General features: G+C 39.4%; 1 protein-coding gene across 4 annotated transcripts in view; it reads right to left on the bottom strand.

The window, feature by feature from the left end:
- The window catches only part of ankfn1b (ankyrin repeat and fibronectin type III domain containing 1b), a 143857-nt gene that overhangs the window by 39110 nt on the left and 83900 nt on the right, over window positions 1-20847 (bottom strand). For all 4 annotated transcript variants that reach the window (XM_067576626.1, XM_067576627.1, XM_067576625.1 and 1 more), the window contains one exon: window positions 15592-15632. In XM_067576626.1, the coding sequence (XP_067432727.1) occupies window positions 15592-15632 (41 nt within the window). The remainder of the gene's footprint in view (window positions 1-15591; window positions 15633-20847) is intronic.

Genomic DNA, 20847 nt, shown 5'->3' with positions numbered 1-20847 from the left:
AGCACATAGCTTGAAGCATCAGAGTCGAGTAGTTCAGATTATTGAAGGTGTTTATTAAGAATGTTTCACCAGGGGGACTTATATTTGTACAATAGGTTCAGCTACAGTACTATAAAAAATTTTATATACCAAAAAGTGCCAAAAACCAAGATGAAATATTGTCAGAGAACACAAATGTCCTAGTGAACTTGATTCACTTATGCCTTTAACTAAACTCAGTTTCGCAGAAATCAAAATACTCAGTGGAAATGTAGCCCATGAAGTTGATAAACAGTGTAACAATGCTGCAGTTCCCAGAGGAAACATTAGGTTTCAGGGAAAGCCGCATACTTCCTGCCTAATTTTCTCCAAATCTTTTTCACATAAAAAAAAGTGAAGTCACACACATTTTAATCTCCTCTACTGGGCTGCCAATGTCCCAGTTCAACTTTTCACTCAAAATTAAAAACAGGAAATGTAATATTTCTTCCATTCCAGCTCGGGACACATTTGATGAGATTCAGCATTGCAATATTGCTGTGGTAACAGTAGGGACTAATCAAAATGTAATAATATTTTCTATCAAAGAGCCAGGCTCACGGAGCCAGGGTAGAGGAGTATGTGATGTAAATTTCACAATGAAGAAATTGTATGAAGAAAACGCAAAATTTAAGGATTTTCCTATAGATTTTTCCATGAAGACTTTTTTCTACATGACAGAGGTTTACATAAAATGATGCCCAAGCATTGTGCTGCATTCTTCGCTCACCTAATCTCACACACATGCTGTTTCCATTTCATTATGAAATGATAAAACATCCCTAATGATGACTCATACATACTTGCACACATACATAGATCTCCTCTCAACCTGAGCCAAAAAGCATTTTAGTCTCCATGGTGAGCTCTGTTGGAGACAAACTGCAGGGATGGTTGGACTGAGGATAGTGCAGACTACTGGGTGCACCCTGCCACTCAAACACTTGTTAGTTTATGTGAGATGCTGCAGAAAATGCAGTTCACATGAGGCTTTGATAAAACAGGATTGATGAAATCATACACAATAGTTCATGGCACATGTTTGATAACCGAACAGTAACATGGATGAATGACAGTGTGATAATGCAGCCAGTTGTACCTAATTCAATTGCTAAATTGGCATAATGTCACTTGCAGAGAGGTCTGACAGGATCTTGAATAAGAAAGGACACATGGTCTGAGATTTTCCTGTCAAGTCTAATGCTTCTATGAGAAACCAATCCGATGTGAGAGAATGATTATTCAAAAATATTAAATTGAATGAAGACCTTTGTTGCATCATGGACCTGTAAACATTCCCGTTGGGGCGAATAATAACCGCTGTGACCTTGGAAATTGAAGTAAAGCCCTTTGTAAAGTTACAGTTCCATGCCAAATGGGCACTGTGCTACCTTGGTTGGAACATCATCTGCTCTTTTTTTAACCGATATAAAAATAAAGATTGCTCCATTGCCAAAATTTTATCTCATCCCCTTTCAGAAGGGCTAGAATCATCCTTGGTAGACAATGTAAATCAAGATTCTCTGAACAACAACTAAAAAAAGTGAGAAAAAAGTGAGAAATATTAAATACAAAACATTTCAGTATTAGGTAAACCTACTTTTACTTAATGATAGTGAGCATGAATTTAAATGATTTGCATCATAGAAAATGATAAATATTTCTAAGAAAAGCTTCTCTATCTATAAAAAACTTGGTAGATTTTTCTTCTGACTAGTACACAGCGTTTTGAAATGAAACCCTGAAAATACTCTCTCATGTTGTTCTACAATAAGACCAGCTGTTTCACTATAAAGATGTTGCCATAAGCTCAGTTCTCATTCAAATGACCTCATGCTAAGGCTTATCTAGTAGAACAACCCCCCGCCCTACTGCCTTCTTTCCCACTCCTACACCCTCAACTACTGTTTCCTGACCCTGCGCCAGCTTCTCCAAAGAGTTGGTTGACCTCGTAGACAAAGAGGCATATTTTCCTGTATGAATCACACAAACGGGGTGTGGGATTTTAGTCAGATGGCACAGCAACCCCTAATTGATGGTATTAAGCTAGGCTGGGCTTCTTCTTCAAGGGCTTTTAATTAAATTAGTACCACTGCCCTGTGCACGCCAGCTACTGCCAACCATTGATGTTGACGTCCCTTGACTTTACAGTGGTTTGAAAAAATCTGATTCATAAATAGGCTTCAGGAACGATTGGTTTGGATCATCATTGGTTCTTAATAATTGCCTTGGTTTTGGAGGTCCATGATGTTTGGCCTGTGACCAATAGATACATTAAGAGTTCCCTGTAATACTTCAAACATTTGGATCAAACACATGACACAACACAGCAATAGGATAATGACTTCAATGGCATGAAAACATATAGGATCATGACTTCAAAGACATGGGGGACCAGCGGACATACATGAGGACTCAGGGAATCCCTTTGAGGGGTTTAGAGGAAAACTGGACATGTGAAGCAGGTGGGTCGTGGTGGAGGGGATCTGCTGGCAACTGGCTGCCTCTTGGCTCCCAGAGAGCCTCAACCCTGGCTCCGCCCCATGCAGCTGTCCCCGATAACATCATCACAGCAGGCTAACTGTGATGATGCAATCCCCTTGGAGGCCCACTCAGGATATCCCGGCCGATTATCCTCTCATCAGAATTATATTTTCTCTTTCATTTCACTGGTGTTGATTACGGTTTAAGAAATCAGTCATTTGATTGATTGTTTTGCCGTATGGAACACAGGTTGGAGGAGGATTGCATGAAGTCACATCACTGCAAAATGATCTGACCTTGAAGCCATGCGATCCTATGCACACACCACTTATGAAGCTGCGGCACCCAGGCAAGTGCATACATAGCATAGCATGCAGCAAGCTGGTGCTAGGACACTTGCCAAGCTGCTCTGCCCACTTAAAAGTAAAATCCTTTAGACCTTTAGTCATACCTGTATGACTATATTGTGATACTGTCTGTTATTATTTCCCATCTCACACCTCAGCTGCAGTGCCTCTGCTCTCAATGAACACAGACAAAGGCCATTAAGCCATTTCAGACCACATGCAGAAAGGATGCAGATCACTTGCTGAGCAAACTGCACAGCATGTGTGCACGACCGACAGCAGCCCTGCAGAGGAAGCTTTCTGCTCCATCTCTTTTCTATTAGTCTCTGATGTACAAAGCTGTTAGTTAGAGAAATATAATGTAAAAACATAAAATGAATGTAACTGCACCATTTTACCATCTCACGTCTATCTGAGAGTTTACTGTGATTCTACTTTAGTGTGTTGTTATTTTATTGGAATCTGTTGGACATTTTTATTCTGCTCTAGTTTATGTCTTTATTTACCTTGGAGTGCGTTTAATACTATTGGTCCAGAGGTCAAATTTTGTCGTTCATGGTTCCCAAAGGATGGATTCTAATGACATTGGTGACCCCTTGACTTTTCCCACTACTGGCGGCCATTAAATTTAGTACAAATATTCATGTCCTCCTCAGGGTGAATTGTAATGACTTTTCATCTAGTGCCATCATCAGGTCAACACCATTTTCAATTTTCCAGTATTTATTTGTGACCAAATACCTCAAAAACAAATGACATGATTAACATGGTAAGCATTACCTGATGAACATCAGTATATTAGCACTGTCATTATGAACATGCTAGCATGCTGACATTAGCATCTAGCTCACCATTGCTGTGTCCAAGTACAGCCTCACAGAGACATTAGCATATCTGTAGACTCTTGAGAAATACAAGTAAACATTATTATTTTTATAACGATGTTACAAAATTGATGAAATGTATCTTTTTAACATTGCAATATTACACATAAAAGTCCAATCTCTTTTTTGTTGTAATTCATGCTTTGTTATATTTTTCATAAAATCCCATGTCTCCCTTTTTTAGCACCAATGCTTACAAGTTAGCATAACTGTTCCTAATATATCCCTCTTATGTGAAAGCCCACAACTGCCTCACTGCAATGTGACTTAGATTATGATCTTGCCAGCATTAGTAACTTTCCCCAATCCTGCAGCACAAGACTGCTTTTGTCAGCAGTGAATGGCTTGTGTGGTGATAGGGAGAAAATGTTGACCTACGCTCACATACACGCTTCAAGCCCTTCCTCACATGTTCACACTGTCACTGCGAAGGATCGCTTTCTGCAAACAGCTCACCTAATGTCACTTTCCCTCTTTGTTCTGTTGCCATGGCAGCAATTAACTGTTCGGGGGTATTCATGTGCGGAACAAGCTCTGCTAAAGAACTGCTTGTTCTCGCTCGCTGTACACAAAGCTATCAACTGTGCACTTTGACCCCACTCATAGCCTCAGTAACCCATTGCTATTTGAGAGCAGAGTTAAGACTGCGTGGAATTCCAGCAAAACCAGTGCAGCTCAACAGCATTTGACAGTGTGCTACTGGGAGAAGTTTATTTACAGTTTAGGTGATATTCATCAGTGTTATTACTTTTATTACTAAATTATAAATATTTCATGAATAAATACTAACAGGCCCCATTCTCCAGGCATTAATTATTTAATGTAGTGTTACAGTAAAGTACTTCTAAAGTTGTTTAACTAATTTCTTTATAAAATGAGTGACACAATGATCATTTTACCATTACATTGATCATTGAAAACCCTTGATATTTGGAGCTATACATTTTCTTTGACTGAATAAAAAACGACTATTTTTTACAACTATGTTTTCTGTTCCTGTCCTCCTGGATAATACAATAATTTCATATTTGATGAATGGGAACTAATTCGACAAGAATGCCCCGAATAGCTCCTCAGATCATACAGTGTTTTGTGTGAGATGTGTTTATAAAGGGATCCCACTGAAACCAGCAGAACGCTATGCATTACACAATCTCCGTGGTCTGTCTGAGGTTGGGCAGCCCTTAACCACAGATCTTATTTCAGATTACTAAAGAACAGACACTAAATCATAAGCAGGACAGATAAATACCTCACCCTGTTTCAGCAATTATGGGCAATGGCTGCCTACCTAAAACAACTATTTTGGAAAGGAGGGAAAACAATGCGCTCAGATTACTTTCATCTCTGTCTCCTGCTATGGCTTCTGATCCCTACCAATAGAACTCTAATACACCAAAAAGAATGTGGGCACTCACCCATATAAAAGATACATGCATATGCAATGGATGCAAGCACACATACTCGCAAGCATATGCACACACATGCACATACACAAACATAGTTCAATTCAGGAACATACCCCTCAATGTGTTTCATTAGGCTAACAAAAAGGCTTTCAGTGGTCCAATCATAAAAGAACACAGCCAAGCTATGAACATTGCTAATTAAAATCTGCTCAAAGAAAGCCTTGTTTTCCACTCGCCATCCCCATCCAAACCCATGTCTGTGTGTATGTCTCTCTACATGGTGGAGGCTGCTTTTATTTCACTTGGACTGAGGTCTCACCAATAAAACATACTGATATTTCTTCAAGCTAACAAGCTTTTCCTTCAGTTGTGATACGATTACAGTATTTTAATTGTTCAAAGTGTAATGTTTAATCAACGGTAGCCGTGGGGGTCAATAAATGAGGAGCAATATCACAGCAGTTTACTGCACAATACCTGATGCACTCTGGAGTCTAATAAATTTGGTCTGATAAAATTGTTTGAAATAACTTATTAAAACCATACAATGCATGACTGAAAAACAAGTCAAAGAGGAAATATATGGGATGAATATCATGTCATATTTTGAAACTGAAAAAAAAAGGCTTCAAAAGGTTGAAACTCATTGTTTGAAAGCTTGAAATCTAATAAAAAAGGTTTTGCAAGATTGAAACCAAGTTTTGAAGGCTTACATAATGTTTTGATAGGCTGAAAAAAAAGTCAAACCTCTGCAAACATTATTTTGTATTTGAGTTTTCCTTCTTCACAACTGCAGCACTTTTTATAGTGTTTCTTCAACACATTTTCACAGTTTCAGATTGTCACTGTTCTCCCAGTCTATTAGTTTGTTTTACAGATTTGAAACCTTATAAATGGTGATCTGAAAACTGGTGCGCATATGTTAAGAAAAAAACTTTTGTGGATGTACATTTGCATTTGAATTGCAGACTGTTCTTTCAGAGCTGAGTTTACAACACCAACCTTTTAGAGATCTGCCCACGCAGTTGGCTGCCCCCAAGCAGTGCCTGTGGCAGACACGGGGTACGTCCCAAGTCTCTTATTTGATCTTTCCTCACTCCTAGTTCCTTGATTGAACCGGAAGTCATTCTGGTCCGCCATTTTGAAGGCTGTTCCAAAGCTCTTATTTAGGAGCCATGAGTGAGGACACATGAGAGCTGCCTTTGCAGAAGTCTTCTAACGGCCAACACGCCCCCTTATTGGAAAGCAGCTAATAGTGACTTTGTCTGTCAGCAAGAGAATTTTCTTAAACACATTTATATTTTACATAGTTTGTCGTCATTTTCATTCAGTCACATGTGAGGCTGAAAATACCTGAGTGTCGGGTTTGATGTGAGTTACATAACTTCTATTTTCCCTGAAACAATTAGCCTAATAAATCATTTTCAGTGTTCAAAAGACACCCTAACCATATTCTGGGTTATTAAATAATGAATTCACAATCAGAATATTAATAAATACAGATGCAAATAATTATTAAATAATATAAATGCATTCTTCAGGCCGTCTGTTACAAAGTTTCGGTGTTTCATAGTCTCATATCAGAGCTCTGAGACAATATAGCCAAAAATCACGTGACTAGCAAGCTTTCAACTGTGTAGGTAGATCTATGAACAGTGGGAGTTGTAAACTCAGCTCTGAAAGAACAGTCTGCAATACGAGCACAAATGTACATCTGCAAAAGTTTCAAAATAAAGATTTGCCCTTTTGAAACTCAAAACTTCAAACGTTTTTTTCCCAACATACGTGCACCATTTTTCAGATCACCATTTACAAGGTTTCAAACCTGGAAAACAAACTTGTACACCAGGAGAACAATGACAACTTTGAAACTCTTAAAATGTGTTGGTGAAACACTGTAAAAAGAGCTACAGTTGTGAGGACGGAAAACTCAAATACAAAATAATGTTTTCAGAGATTTGAAGAGATTTTAATTTTTTCTTTCAGAAAATGAAAACATTATGCAAGCCTTCAAAACTTAGTTTCAATCTTGCAAAACCTTTTTTATTAGATTTCAAGCTTTCAAACAGAGTTTCAACCTTTCGATGCTTTGTTTTTCAGTGTCGAAATGACATGATATTCATCCCATACAAATATGTTGATGAAAAGGATCATTCCTCTACCACCCACATGAGTCCAAAAGAAGACGGGAGGCATTTAACAGCCAGCTCATTGCCTTGACAAAGAAATCTTAACAATAACTGCCTCAACTTCAAGTGCTAATGATCTAATCAGAACGGTACGTGCCAAAGGAAGGGACTCTGTTATCACCCTACGCACATCTTCTCATATGCTGCCCATCCACCCACTACGGTAAACAGAGATATTTCCATCTCAGCTCCTTTCCCTCCATCCCTTCATTTCCACGTCTCTGAGTCACACTCATCGTTTCATCTTCTTTTTTCTTCAAATGTCTCCCTTTTATTACTTTGCTCTATTTCTCTCTCTCACTCCTGTTTTCCACAGAGTCGGCACATACAAAATTTGTCAGGGAGACAAAAATGAGGAAGGAATTCAATGACTTTTTTTCACTTTGGTTGGCTCCCTGTGGTGTCGGGTTTGATGCCATTCCCTCTGTGTCCCCCTCTGTGTTTGATGTGCAGCATAAGGCTGACTCAACACTGAGATATACTGATGATGGATCTGCAGTCAAATTAAACTTGAATTCAGCTGACAAGGGCATAGAAGCCAGCAAACTATTAGAGACTGTAGCTGGAGTACCATACCACTAAGAGGGGAGGGGCAAAGCAATTGGTACCACAGACAGTTTTCTCTTTCCACTCTCTTTTGGTTAGGTGGGATGAGATAATAATGTGGATGCGATTTGGACGAAACTGATCTGGGGTAATTTAATAGATATCACATTGGGGAGAAACACCGAATTGGACAGACAGTACAGAAGAGTGTACAGACTGTATAATATAGTGACCACGGACATGCATGAGCACACTACACACCTACGAATGCATTACTTCCTGTATCCCAAGATAAGCAGGGGAATGACTCCGTGAATTCGTGGCCCACAATAAACGAAAGACATACAGTAATAAAATAATGTTAAGTGACTAACAGTCAACTAATAGTCATCAGTTGCCATGCGACATCACATCACATCACATTGTAACCCACTAATAATTCTGCACAGAATCTCATAATTCTCCACAGAATCTCCACTTAAGTCTCCAGCTGGCCTCCTCTAGGACACGAAAAGCTGATAAAACCTAGTGGAGCCTGGATTTCAACCCCCTGTGTCCGCTGGTACGCTGGCTAGATGCTGAATGAAAGGAGAGGGAGTGAACATGAGAGTGTGCCAGTCTGAGTACATCTCTTTGCAATTAGCGGTAAATATGCTATCATTTAGGTGTGTGTGTGTGTGTGTGTGTGTCTGCATAGTTTGTGTAGGTCTATAGCTGTGGATCTGTATGCCTGCCTTGTTTCTGAGCTGAAGTTTTTTTTTTTTTTTTCTAGAGGCCTGGCCTGACGGAGGTGGACACCCCTCTGCTATTATGTTTATGGCCTTGAAACAGCTTTAAACATAGAAACACACGCACACACAGGGCACCCCACTTTCCCCCATCAACCCACAATTGAGCACGGCGTCGAGATTCCAATCAGAGTTGAGCCAGCAGACTGAGGGGATTATTTATGCTGGAAAAGAAATGGGAACCTTGAGAAGGCAGAGAGATGAGTGTGTGTTTTTTTGCATGTCTATTCTTGTGAGGACCAAAGGTCTATCTTGAGGATAGAAAGTTGAGGAAAATCCAGTCGCCAAAAAGAGCTAATTTGCAGTTAAAGCTTGGGTTTAGGGTTTAAATTACTTGGATTAGGTTTTAAGTTTGGGAAAGAGTTACGGTTAAGCCTTTTGCAGAGAAAGTAAGTGTTGGACATAGGAGCTGACTGACAAAGTGATGCGGGTTAAACCTGGGTTGAATGTGGGCTGGGTACTGCCTGACTTTGTTGAACAGGAGTTTATATTAGTGATGGGAATTCAATTTAATGTTACAGATGTTTCATTACAATTTAAAGAGTAATGTCCTCCCCAGAAAAACGACACAAAAGGTCATCCCCTAACTTAACCCCATGGTTATTATTGTAGTCGACAAAGGTCGCCTAACTTTAAGGACGTGGTAACCCACACCACATGTTTCTCTAACCTTAACAAAGTGATCATTTAAACCCAAACCATGATCTTTCCCTAAACCTATCCAAGTGGTTTTTGTGCCAAAACCTAACCAGACCTTAACTATAGCTTTGTCACATCATCATCAATGGTTTTGGAAAACACAGACAAAAATTACATTGTCCTGCCCATTACTACGGATAGCGGAGCCAGATTAGACACTCCTATGTGTCGTTATGAAGTGCAAATGGTCAAATAATGTATTTGGTCATTTAATTTGGAGGACTTGTTGTTTAAAGAAGTACCAAAAAAGCAAAAAAAAAAATGGATGTGTTGTCCACTGCTTGGCAGTTAACACAGAATTTCTGACTTTACGGGTAGACAAGGAATGCCTCAGCTCACCACCGGTTATGATCACTCTGAGGCTAAAGGCAGGAAGTAACAATGACGCTTTATGGAATCCTCTGCAGATTGTTTCATCTGGGGGAAAGGTGGAGTTTCATCCTACTCACCTCCAGTCTTACAACTTCATGTCCTGCTAAGGAGGGGGCTCCTGTAATGGGAACTGCAGAACAGAATGAAATGTAGAACGTTCAGCTGGCCACCATTACGGTTCCTACTAAGCGATGCCAGTAACATTTCTTAAGGTTAAGTGAAGGACAATGCTGTGGAGTCACTTGGTGAGGAAACACAGGAAACTTAAATTCAAAATGTCTATAGAGGGTGATCGCGGTTGAAATCCTGAGTTGGCTTGTTTTGTACCTAAAGCAGTTTAATACTGAAATCACATTTGAACTTTTGTAAGCCAGCAAAGCTATGAGGATCCAGAGTGTTGAGATGTTTTTGGGAAAGCTGATAAAAATTTTGATGTGTGGTTTTCAAACTGGAGGGAGAGGTTTGGTTCATCTTGTTGTGCAACATAATAGAAAGAAATTTTCTCTGAGAACTCCCTCATCAAATGTGGTTGTGAGGATGGAGTGTTTGTATGTTATGCTGTTACATGTGTGTGTGTGTGTGTAAGCATGTTTTTATGTTTAAAGCCAGAATGGAAAAGGCTATGCTTCATAGAATAACAGTGTTCAAGTACTCTTAAATTAAGCTCTCTCTCTCTCTCACAAACACACACATACAAACACAGACACACACACACATGCACTCACACGTGCACACGCACACGCACACACTCACACATGCACACACACACAATTATGGCCAGGATGCCTTACCAAAACAATGGCTGTCTCTGCCTGCTCAGTTCTTGGGCCTGGCAGCCTCCTCTTGGGAAGTTCTAACACAACCCAACATTACTGCAGCCAAGCCACATCAAATAAGCACACACGCACACATGCACACACACACACACACACACGGGGAATGGAGGGATAAATGCTGCTAATATTCACACAAGTGTACACTCTTCATGTCGTGAAACACACACTGTGGATCAACAGTATGGGGACAAACACACACTGTGCTGTTGGGAACGTGTGCACACATACACACACTAGATCAACTGTACAAATAGTCGCACACTCAGATAGTCGGCCAGCGGCAGTCTCCTCTGGCCCGCTGAGTTAGCTCCCTCTCCCACCACCATTACCACTATTGTAAATACTCCTCAATATGTATTTACACTGGGATTTCAGAATCCTGGAAAAAAATGAGGTGAAAAGAAAAAAGGCTGGAAAAATGAAGGAATGTGTTTCACGTCGGTCAGACAGTGGGAACCCTCAGTCCTTATTATCTTTCTACTAGAATTTGCCTTGGACTGTCCCTCAGGGGGGATGAGATACAGTGATGCGGTGGGTCTTCTCTCTCTGTATCTGTCACTTTCTTTTTCTTTCTGCTTATTTCCAACTGATGCAAAAAGCAGGGACAGAAAGACATACTGTCGGGGTAAAGAAACTCACTTAATTCAATGACAGACAAAGATATTGTTAGAGAACTAAACTACAATTTCTGGGTTCGCAGGGGTCATTTTTTTTTTTTTTTTTACGTCTTCTGACCTCAGACATGACACACTGTATTTGATCAGCCTCGTTCAAGACTCTGTATACACTGAATGAAATTTGTGAAACCTGTGATGTCATCAGCATTGAACTGTGAATTGAATGCTGCAGGACTTTGGCTTCTGTGGCACCTGTAACCACGGCAACAAGCAGCTACTTCTGAGAGGAAAAGTCCTTCAACTGTGGGGAGTGTGGCAGTAAAACAACAGCGGGGTCTGAGGCGCTGTGTCTTCCAAATGGAAAGAGTGAGCAGAAGTGAAGACATGAGCTTGAGAGTGTCTGAGGGCTACCTCAGCACTATAGAAGTCAAGAGATATCACAGTGATGACCAGATATTATACTGTATATTTAAGGTTTCTCAATAGTTGTTTTTTTTAAAGAGTGGGTATTATTTTGTATTGGTAATGTTTCAAAACATAATTCATCTATTTGAAACTGTCTCTGCAGTAAAGCCTTTAAATCCAACACTATAATAAAAAGGCGTAAAACAACATTTTATATGGTTACATGGTTGGCCATAAGAGAGGATCTCTAAAGGTATTTTACTGTTGAGAAACAGATAAATTACAATTAAGTAGAATATCATTTTACTCTCTAAAAAAGTCAGACACATTGTTGGTGAACAAATAACCCTTTTTACTCACCTTAAGTTATTCCATAAGCACACAGACACGTCTACGTCACCCCCATATGAGAACAATTACATGGCCTGCTCCCGTGAATAAATTAGTCTAATCAAGTTCTCTCTTCCCTGACATCCGTACCAAAATCCCTTGCTCCATGAAAAAAAAAAAAGAGGAAAGCTTCCTCCAGCCTCCCAGATACCCCCAGTACCCCATCCTTCCATTATTCCTTCCTTCCTGTACTGTCTGCACACAGCATGAATAAGAAAGTCGAGGTCAGAGAGAGAGAGAGAGAGAGAGAGAGAGAGGGAGAGAGAGAGGGAAAAATGAGAGTAAGGTAAGATAGTAAAGTTTGCTTATATAACAACCTTTCATGATCACATCCTGCAAAGCTCATCACATCTATAAAAGGTTACGTGCATAAAAAGTCAAATGACCATGAGTTATAAAACAAATGCAATCATGAATAACCATTGGGTTTTGAACTGCTTTTTAAAAGTTGTCCACAGTGTCCGCAAAAGCCCAACGGGAGAGAGCCTAGGAGTCACAACTTCAAAAGGGCAATTATCTTGTTTTAAAGCTGGAACAGTACAGAGACCTCAGCGACTAACTGGGGTTCATTTAATTGATATTAGCAACATAAAACCTCTTATTGTTGATGAAAGAGATGAGGCAAAAAATTCATCAAAAGTAGTACTGTAACAATGAGCCAAAATGATGACAATTGATTGGCCAATAAATATAATTAGCCAATAATTATGTTCACCCATGCATGCTTGTCGGAAACTAGTTGCATTTTTCTTTTGGGAGCACACATGGGTGTAAATATATCAATATAGGTGTAATGTGAGACCTTTCTTGTACACCTGGTAGTAGGCCTTGCAGAGACATTCTGGGTCACTTCTAAATGATCCGGAGATTATCTGCTAAGGCATGTAAAAAGAGAGCTGCAGTGGTCTTTGTGGACTGAAGTGAAAGCATAAATGATCATCTCCATCTGGAGGAACAATGGACTGAAGTTTAGCAATAGGTGAAAATCAAATCCTCAACCTGATGATGGAAGATAAAGGAAATAAATGAATGAAAGATACATAATACATGCTTTCACCTCAGCATGTCAGAAGCAGGAATATGCATATATCTGGGTTCTATCAACACTGAACTGCAGGAATTAATTAGCCAAACAATCATAAGTATTCCCCTACTTATGCTCATGTCCAACTACCAGTAGATGATGAATCAAGACAGTCCACTGCAAGAATTTGTATATTGTGGTTATTGTGGATATCAGACACATACACACAATCATACAAGCCTCCATGTTTAGTTGGGAAAGGCCTGTTGCTATGAAACCATGCAAGACACAGGCATTTCAAATGTGCAGCTGAAAGCCGTGTTTTACTTATTTCATTTAACACATGATCAGACCTGAGATGTTTGTACAAAGATTAACACTCAGTGGTTTCGAGGGTACATGGCCGCTTGAGACAGCTGAAATGCAAAGGTCGTAGATATATTGTAGCTTTCAAAAGAAGACAGGAGAGCAGGACAGGAGTAACAGACAGGACAGCGATACATATATTGTGAAGATAACCACCTGTGTGCATGGCTTTGGTTGCTAGGCAACTAAAATGTACAACTAATTTTGTTTGATTAAAGTCCCCCTCCCCCGCCCCCCTTTGTCTTTCACTCTAGACATGTTGGGCTAGTTTTAATATTTTTCATAATGCAATCTCAGCCATGCAAAATGTACATTACAATTATATTACACAGCTTGGTTTTAGTCCTTAGCAGCAGTTGTTCTGGGATATTGGCCCCAACATGGTACAGTGGGAAACTTTATTGGCCAACACAAATGACTGTTGACAAGCAGCAGTGTAATTAGCAAAACCAATGGTTACTGAGAGAATAAAATCACATTAGTGGTTTATTTCTTCATATAGAGTCAGTGTTCAGTTTACAATAGCAAATAGCAGTAATGGGCAAATTTAATGGAAGCAAACTGGAAAAAAACCTGTGAGGCTAACTATGATAAAATCTAAAACTGAGGAAATAAAGGCCTGTCTCTAATAATAAAAGATGGGAGTATGCACGCACATCCAAACCAGAGAGAACAGGTGCTGGGCTGCGAGTGAGCAAATCAAGGAATAAACAAAATAAACAGCTTGCACACTGCAGGGCTCCAATTTCCATATATTTATTGCACCAAGGTGATGTCAGTCTGATGAAGAGCAGTGGTGTTCCAAACGTCACCTTGGTGCAATAAATGAGTGGAAATTGGAGCCCTACAGTGTGCAAGCTGTTTATTTTGTTTATTTCCTGTCTCTAATAATAATCTATCTTAAATAAAAGCTGGATTCTCGCATGTTGACTCAGTAATCTTTATCTGGCGGTTTGCCAGTTTATTTTGTTGCTACATGTTAAGACACAAGCTCACGTGTTGATAGCGTTGTCTCACAGCAAGAAGCTCTTAGGTGTGAAACCTACAGAAGATGTCAATGTCAAGATATCACTAGGCAGAGGCACTCTCAGTCACTTAAAAACAGCACAGAAACTTCTTTTAAGTTTCTCTTATGATTTCAGAGGACTGACTGTCAATTTAGCCAATTATGGTATAATTTAAAGCAAGTACAAAACCTCTGAGTGATTTTGTTCTACACGGCAAATTAAAACAGTTTCTTATTCTCATCAATCCAAACAGTGCCATGTTGAAACACTGGAATGAAGAATTATTACTGTTATGGAATGGATTATGGGTCAGGCTTAGACAGACTTAAGTAGCTTTTTAAACACACACACACACACACTTACACACTGGAATTTACCAGCATGAATCAGGTCAAATTCTTTCTGAACTTGGGTTACCATGAAATGAAAAATTGAACTGCCTAATGTTCCTCTGAAACCACATTAGGCAATCAGTTATGCTAAACTATTCTGTTAATGTAAGCCAGTTAATGTACTCTGTGTCCATGTCAACGTATGTGTCTTAATATTTGGAAACGTGCAATATGCAATTACAAGAAGGAATATGATGACCAATAAGAACTCTTAATGAATCCGAGTACTTAGTGGTTGTTAGCTTCTGGCGACAGAACATGTAACATAGTGAGGTTACATAAAAAGTCTCTAGGAGCCAATGATTTGAATTTGCACTTGGCCGTTTGATTCTTCTGTAACACTTTTACTTTGAGTCTCCCTATTTAGCATTTATTAGCAGTATATAAACAGTTAATAGATAGTTTACAACACATTTTAATGTTGTTGTAAGCAGATATATGTGTTTATTAATGTACAGTATTTTGTCAGTAACTATAACTCCTCCTGTGGGCACCCATGTGTGTGGTGTATAAACAAATAATAAATGACAAAAAAGTGAAACAAAATTGCAATTATCTAGAATATGTTTCCATATGAGAAGTTATAATTGTTCACAAATACTGTACATTAATAAACACTTAAAAATGTCTTGTCGAATCTGCTTCTAACTAAAATATAGTGTGTCATGAAACATCTATTAAATGTTTATGTGCTGCTAATAAATGCTAAATAGGGGGACTTAAAGTAATGTGTTACCATTCATTGGCAGTAATGTTGTTCAGCTGAAAAATGAAAAATAGACAAAAAGTCTATGAACAGGTGAACGAATGGGACTTACTTCTTGTGCTGATTCTCCTTCCGGTCAGCAGAGCCCAGACTCTGTAAATAAGAGAAGAAAAACAGACATTGTTATATTGTAGTTGTTCATTCTTAAATCCTCAGAGAGAGTATTCCCCTACACGCTTTGAAATGAGGTGGTTCAGAGGGCATATAACAATAAACATGTACATGCAAAAAATCCCCTTGTAATTTGTTACATTTATTTTGGCTTAACCATCCTGGAGGCTCAGATGGCTTCATCCAGCTACATGAAAAATGTCCTTCAACAACACAAACAACTGGTTAGATTTAATGATGGAAAAAAAACATGATTTGTACAGTAATAGTATTTTACAGGCAGAAAATAAAAGAAAAATATTTACTTAAGGGTCTCAATAAAAGGTACTGTACTAAATCAGAGCATCAGCAAGTTAATTTACCTGAAAAACAATCTAATGGCCCAAACACAAACACAGACACACATATTCCGCTTTCTCCCTTAATTGAGTTTTGTTTGTTAAAGTCGACGTGACCTACAGTTAATGTATGTCTCCATCCTCCCACTAATCTGAACATTTGGCTTCGAGGCAACACCGAATGATCAATGTCCCCCTGTAAGAGCCAATTACATGGGTAATGACCTTGTGTCCAATGAAAAATAATTAGCTCCCTGGCTAGAATTACAAACACTTATCTAGTGGATATGCTTTATTCATGTGCATTTATCAAAATTTGGTGTATGTGTTCATGTGTGTGTGTTTAAGAGGGAAGAAGAGAAAGTCAGAGACATGTTTAAAAGCCATTTCCCTGATGGCAATGTCGAGGGAGTTCACAAACTCCGAGCGCAAAAATAATGCTACCTGCCAGCTCTGCTCAACAGGGGACGTTTGAATACATCCCTCTGGCGCAGCCGATTTATTAGACACACATGCAAACACACTGACACAAGCACACACCTATACACAAATGTGCAGAAAAACACATAGTTTCCCCCCCGCTGTCTATTGTCTTCTGGAGGTGTGTAGTACTCACAGACACATGCTGACACGGAGAGAATCGCACACACACAAGACACACAGACACTCACATAAACACACACGCACACACCCACAACTAGCCTCAGGCTGAAGACATTTTTGGAGTGAAACTGTGTTGCTGTTTTGCATTTTTGCATCTTTGGCAAAGGGGCTAATTCAGGCTCCTAAAATGAGAAGGGGAGACAACAGTGTTTATCCTACCCGTTCACACCCCCTGCCATGTTCCATCACTGGTAGCACCTTGGGACTCAATGAAGCATGCGAACCCCTGAGTGAGTGGGCCAAGCCAATACTGTCAGTCATTTGATGACATAATCTGCTTGTAACCCAGTGTGGCTCATAGCACTTAGTGGCCATCGTGTGTGGCAACTATGACAAAATTGCCACACAGGCTCCGGGTGGGTTGAGTACAGGCAGCATGTTCCAACCATATCTCTACACTACAGGATTTACTCCAATATTATCAGAACACTTGAGCCATTAATGGACATTTAGTGGTGTTTGTTGACTTTGGTGCGAGCTCCTTCTTCGAGGACTTACAGTGTAAACGTTTGAATGGCACAGTACTGCGAATGTACGCTGAAAAAAGAAGTCAGGAAAAGGCATTTCCTCCCTTTGAATTTTAAACCGAACATCAAAGAGAGGTGTTGTGCTTTTATGTGTGCAGTGCACTGACATTTTGACCAGCGAGTGACTTCTCTACTCAGGTGTTTTGAGTGTGTGTGCTTTTATGTGTGCAGTGCCGTGACATTTTGACCGCTAAGTGACTGCGCATACACGTCTGCATACGAGTTTCATCCTCCTGGTGGGGACAGGATATGCCATACAGAGTGATTGACCTTTCACCTTCCAGCTCCCCCACAGTGCCCTCAGGTAGTGCCACTCTGCCAGGAGGGATGAGGGCAGGTGGGTGTCCTTCATTTGAAAGATATGTCTGCAGGGGGTGAAGGAGGACTATTTTAGAGCCACTGTTCAGGCTGAATTAATGACCGCATCCGAGCATGACAGCTCAGACTTCATTTCTTTTTCTTAAGGCAGAAACTTTGTCTAAATGATCTACTTTACAGGAATACCATTACTACAGAATGACATGCAGTTACAGTATTAGATTGTGATATCCCCGTTGACTGGAGAAGAATACTTTTTTATATTATTCAAGGCATTTTCAGCTTGGTTTCAGAATCAAAGTCGAAACATTTTAAGTGAATGGAAAAACACTGAATGTATCACTAGGAGTGAGATATTTTTAGACCATTATGAAATGACTATGCTAAATAAATTCAAGTCATGATGAAATGAAAAATGTGCCAAAACATATATTGAGTTTTTAAATTTATGTCTCAGATATTAACAATATTCCCGATTACTAGTGTACAAATAATCTGATATTGTCATTACAGATTTTTGAACGATTCCAGCCCTCGCCTCTCTTGTCGGTTTCTTCCCAATCATGCAATAAAGATGCCTTACACCTTAAATGCAACCTTGTGGCTGATTAGTGTTTACTATGAAGAACCTTAAATTAATGACAAGTACCATAGACACATATACGATTGAGCATGTCCTGCCCAATGTCCTCTGGCAAACAGAAATATGTAAACTCAGCTTAAATGAAAATGCTGTTCCTTGTTCCATTTGACTTTTATCATCAATCAGTCAGTTTAGCTGAATCTGATCAATGGCATCAAATGATATTTTGCCTGTATGTACTCTAGCCTGTGAAAAGCTGTCTTTGCTGTGTTCATGCATCCTGCCACCTGCACCCTCTCACCTCTGTCCACACAAAGTATCACTGACAATCGAGCAAAACCTTTCCTGATTCTGAAACCTTTCCTGACGCATCTTGTTGCATTTCAGTCACCACTCAGTCAAATCAACCTAAGCCCCCCCTCCCGAAAAAAGAAGCACATTTCCGGAGGCAATGCTTGCAGGAGAGAATGCACCTGACAACTAATAGAGCTATTCTTAACACCTTAGTCATTTATCGTAATGCAAGTGGGGAATGTGCGGGAGAATATTAGCAGGTTTTACATGCCAAGTGTAGTTAGTAGGAGGGCATTATAAGTAATTATAAGTAGGGCAAATGTTGCACAATGAAATGTTGAAAATAATTAAATTAAACAATTTTAAAGAATAGATTATCTGACTATTTGGAATGTATTACATGGCTGTAATTATAATAAATACATGGTAAGAAACAATTAATCAGAGCCATTCATCATTTTTGAGTTTTACCCACAGGTTTAAGCTTTCATCTCTCTTAGTGTATATTTGTGTGTGTGTGTGGAGGCAGGTGAGTGAAAGCATACCTTTACAGCAGGTATCAAAAAGACTTGGCATTCCCTCACAGCCGTGAAATCACAGTGACAATATACGCTGTATTCTTGCCAAATGCCTCAAAAGCATAATCCGCTTATCATGCGTTTCTTCAAATACTGCCTCACAGATAAACACAAATCCTCAAGCAGTACCACACACAAACAGCATCATATTTTCTGAATACCTTCACTTTGCCTCTGTTAATTCCAGCATGCACACATACCTGTTGAGTCAAACCCAGTGAACCTAGTCAAGGAGCGATACTCCACTCTCCCTTTCTCTCTGGTTTCCAAAACCCCAAGTCCTCCCAGTGGTGTTCCAGTGGTGGCTCTAATTGCTGTTCACCTGTCCAACTTCAACTCTTTAGCTCGTTTTGCCTCCCTCCCGATCTAACTCTCCGTATTGTCTTCTTTTCTCTCTCTCTTTCTGTCTAGAGCTGTTGGTCACACGAAGGTTTGCAAAGCTTGCTCCGATGGTGGCTGCTACCGCCACTGACTTGTTGTACTTTAATTGTGGTTGCTAGGCAATAAGCTTCTCCAATTCTGCACACAGTGAGAAGGGGAGGACAGGAGAGGAGGGGGAAGAGAGTGAAAGAATAGGTGGCGGGGGGGTAGGAGGAAATGCTCATTATAGACACAGTAGCCTGAAGGGGGAGGAGAGGAAGGTTTACAGGAGGGAAAGAAGAAGTTGTCTAGATGAGAGACATGGACGGATGGAGGAGAGGGGACTTTACATAGCAGGTTCACTTCCTCGTTTTCACTCTGGGACCCCCTTGTGCAATCTGAAGCACTTAAACCGGAGCAACAGCACACTTCGAGGATTATCCATAACACTTTAAATGGACATTTAGAGAACTTCTATATACATATTTCCTCAAGGGCCTGACAGTTTTTCTACCTGTGCATCAAATATCTGGTTTTTGAATTTATTTTGTTTGGGTTTATATTGGCTTTCTGCTCATTAAATGCAGAAAAACTGAGACTACAGACTTGTTTTCCAATTAAGTCTGGAAGGATCACTAAGATCTAGAGTCAGCAATAAAGAGACAATTTGCTAATTAGCTGTCTCAGCCCAGTGCAACCACCCCATGGTGCTAATGACTGTCTTTCATGTTCACAGGTGTCTAAAACTTTTTGTGTATGTTATCTATTTACAAGATTTACTTCAGTGCAATCCCCCATATTAATGATGAAAACTGTATATATGCATACAGTAAAAAAAGCACAATATGTGATTTCTTTGATTAATCAAGGATAACAGCTAGTCATCAGCATATAGTGATTATCATATATACTATGTCTTTGTTAAAATATATAGTGATGGTTGTCTCACACATCAACATTTCTGGGAAGTAATTTGGAGAAGTTCAATAACTTTAACATATCACTACATATAAATGAACAGGGAGCGTGAGAAGAGCAATAGAGATGTACAAATTACTGTCCCAAGCCAACATGACAGTATCACCTACATACATTTATATCTGACAAAAATATAATAATTTTTTCCCCAACAACAAATATATCACTGTAGCATACCCTTCACATCATGAACTGATATTTCCCAACATTAAATTGATCAACATGAAACCTGCTGACGTGAGATATCATTGTGACATGCCCTATAGGCTAGAGTGTGCATGAAACACTCATAAGGTATCACAACATATAGTACACCTACTGTACACCTTGTTTGTCATTGTGGTGATACTGATTATTTATCTTTCTTTGCCAAGTTGAATTTCAGTTTCAGTTTTATTTTTAATGATATAACTGATCTTAAAATAACTGAAATTAGACTGAAAAATACACATAAACTACATGTATTTATTTTGTTTTAATAAAAATATATTTTTTTCCATTTGTCATCAAAGTCTTGCACGTGGAAATTACATTCGTAAATCCTACAGCTTTAGCAAA

This window comes from Thunnus thynnus, chromosome 20 (genome assembly GCF_963924715.1).
Source record: "Thunnus thynnus chromosome 20, fThuThy2.1, whole genome shotgun sequence".
NCBI lineage: Eukaryota > Metazoa > Chordata > Actinopteri > Scombriformes > Scombridae > Thunnus > Thunnus thynnus.
This window is presented reverse-complemented; position numbering and strand designations above follow the sequence as displayed.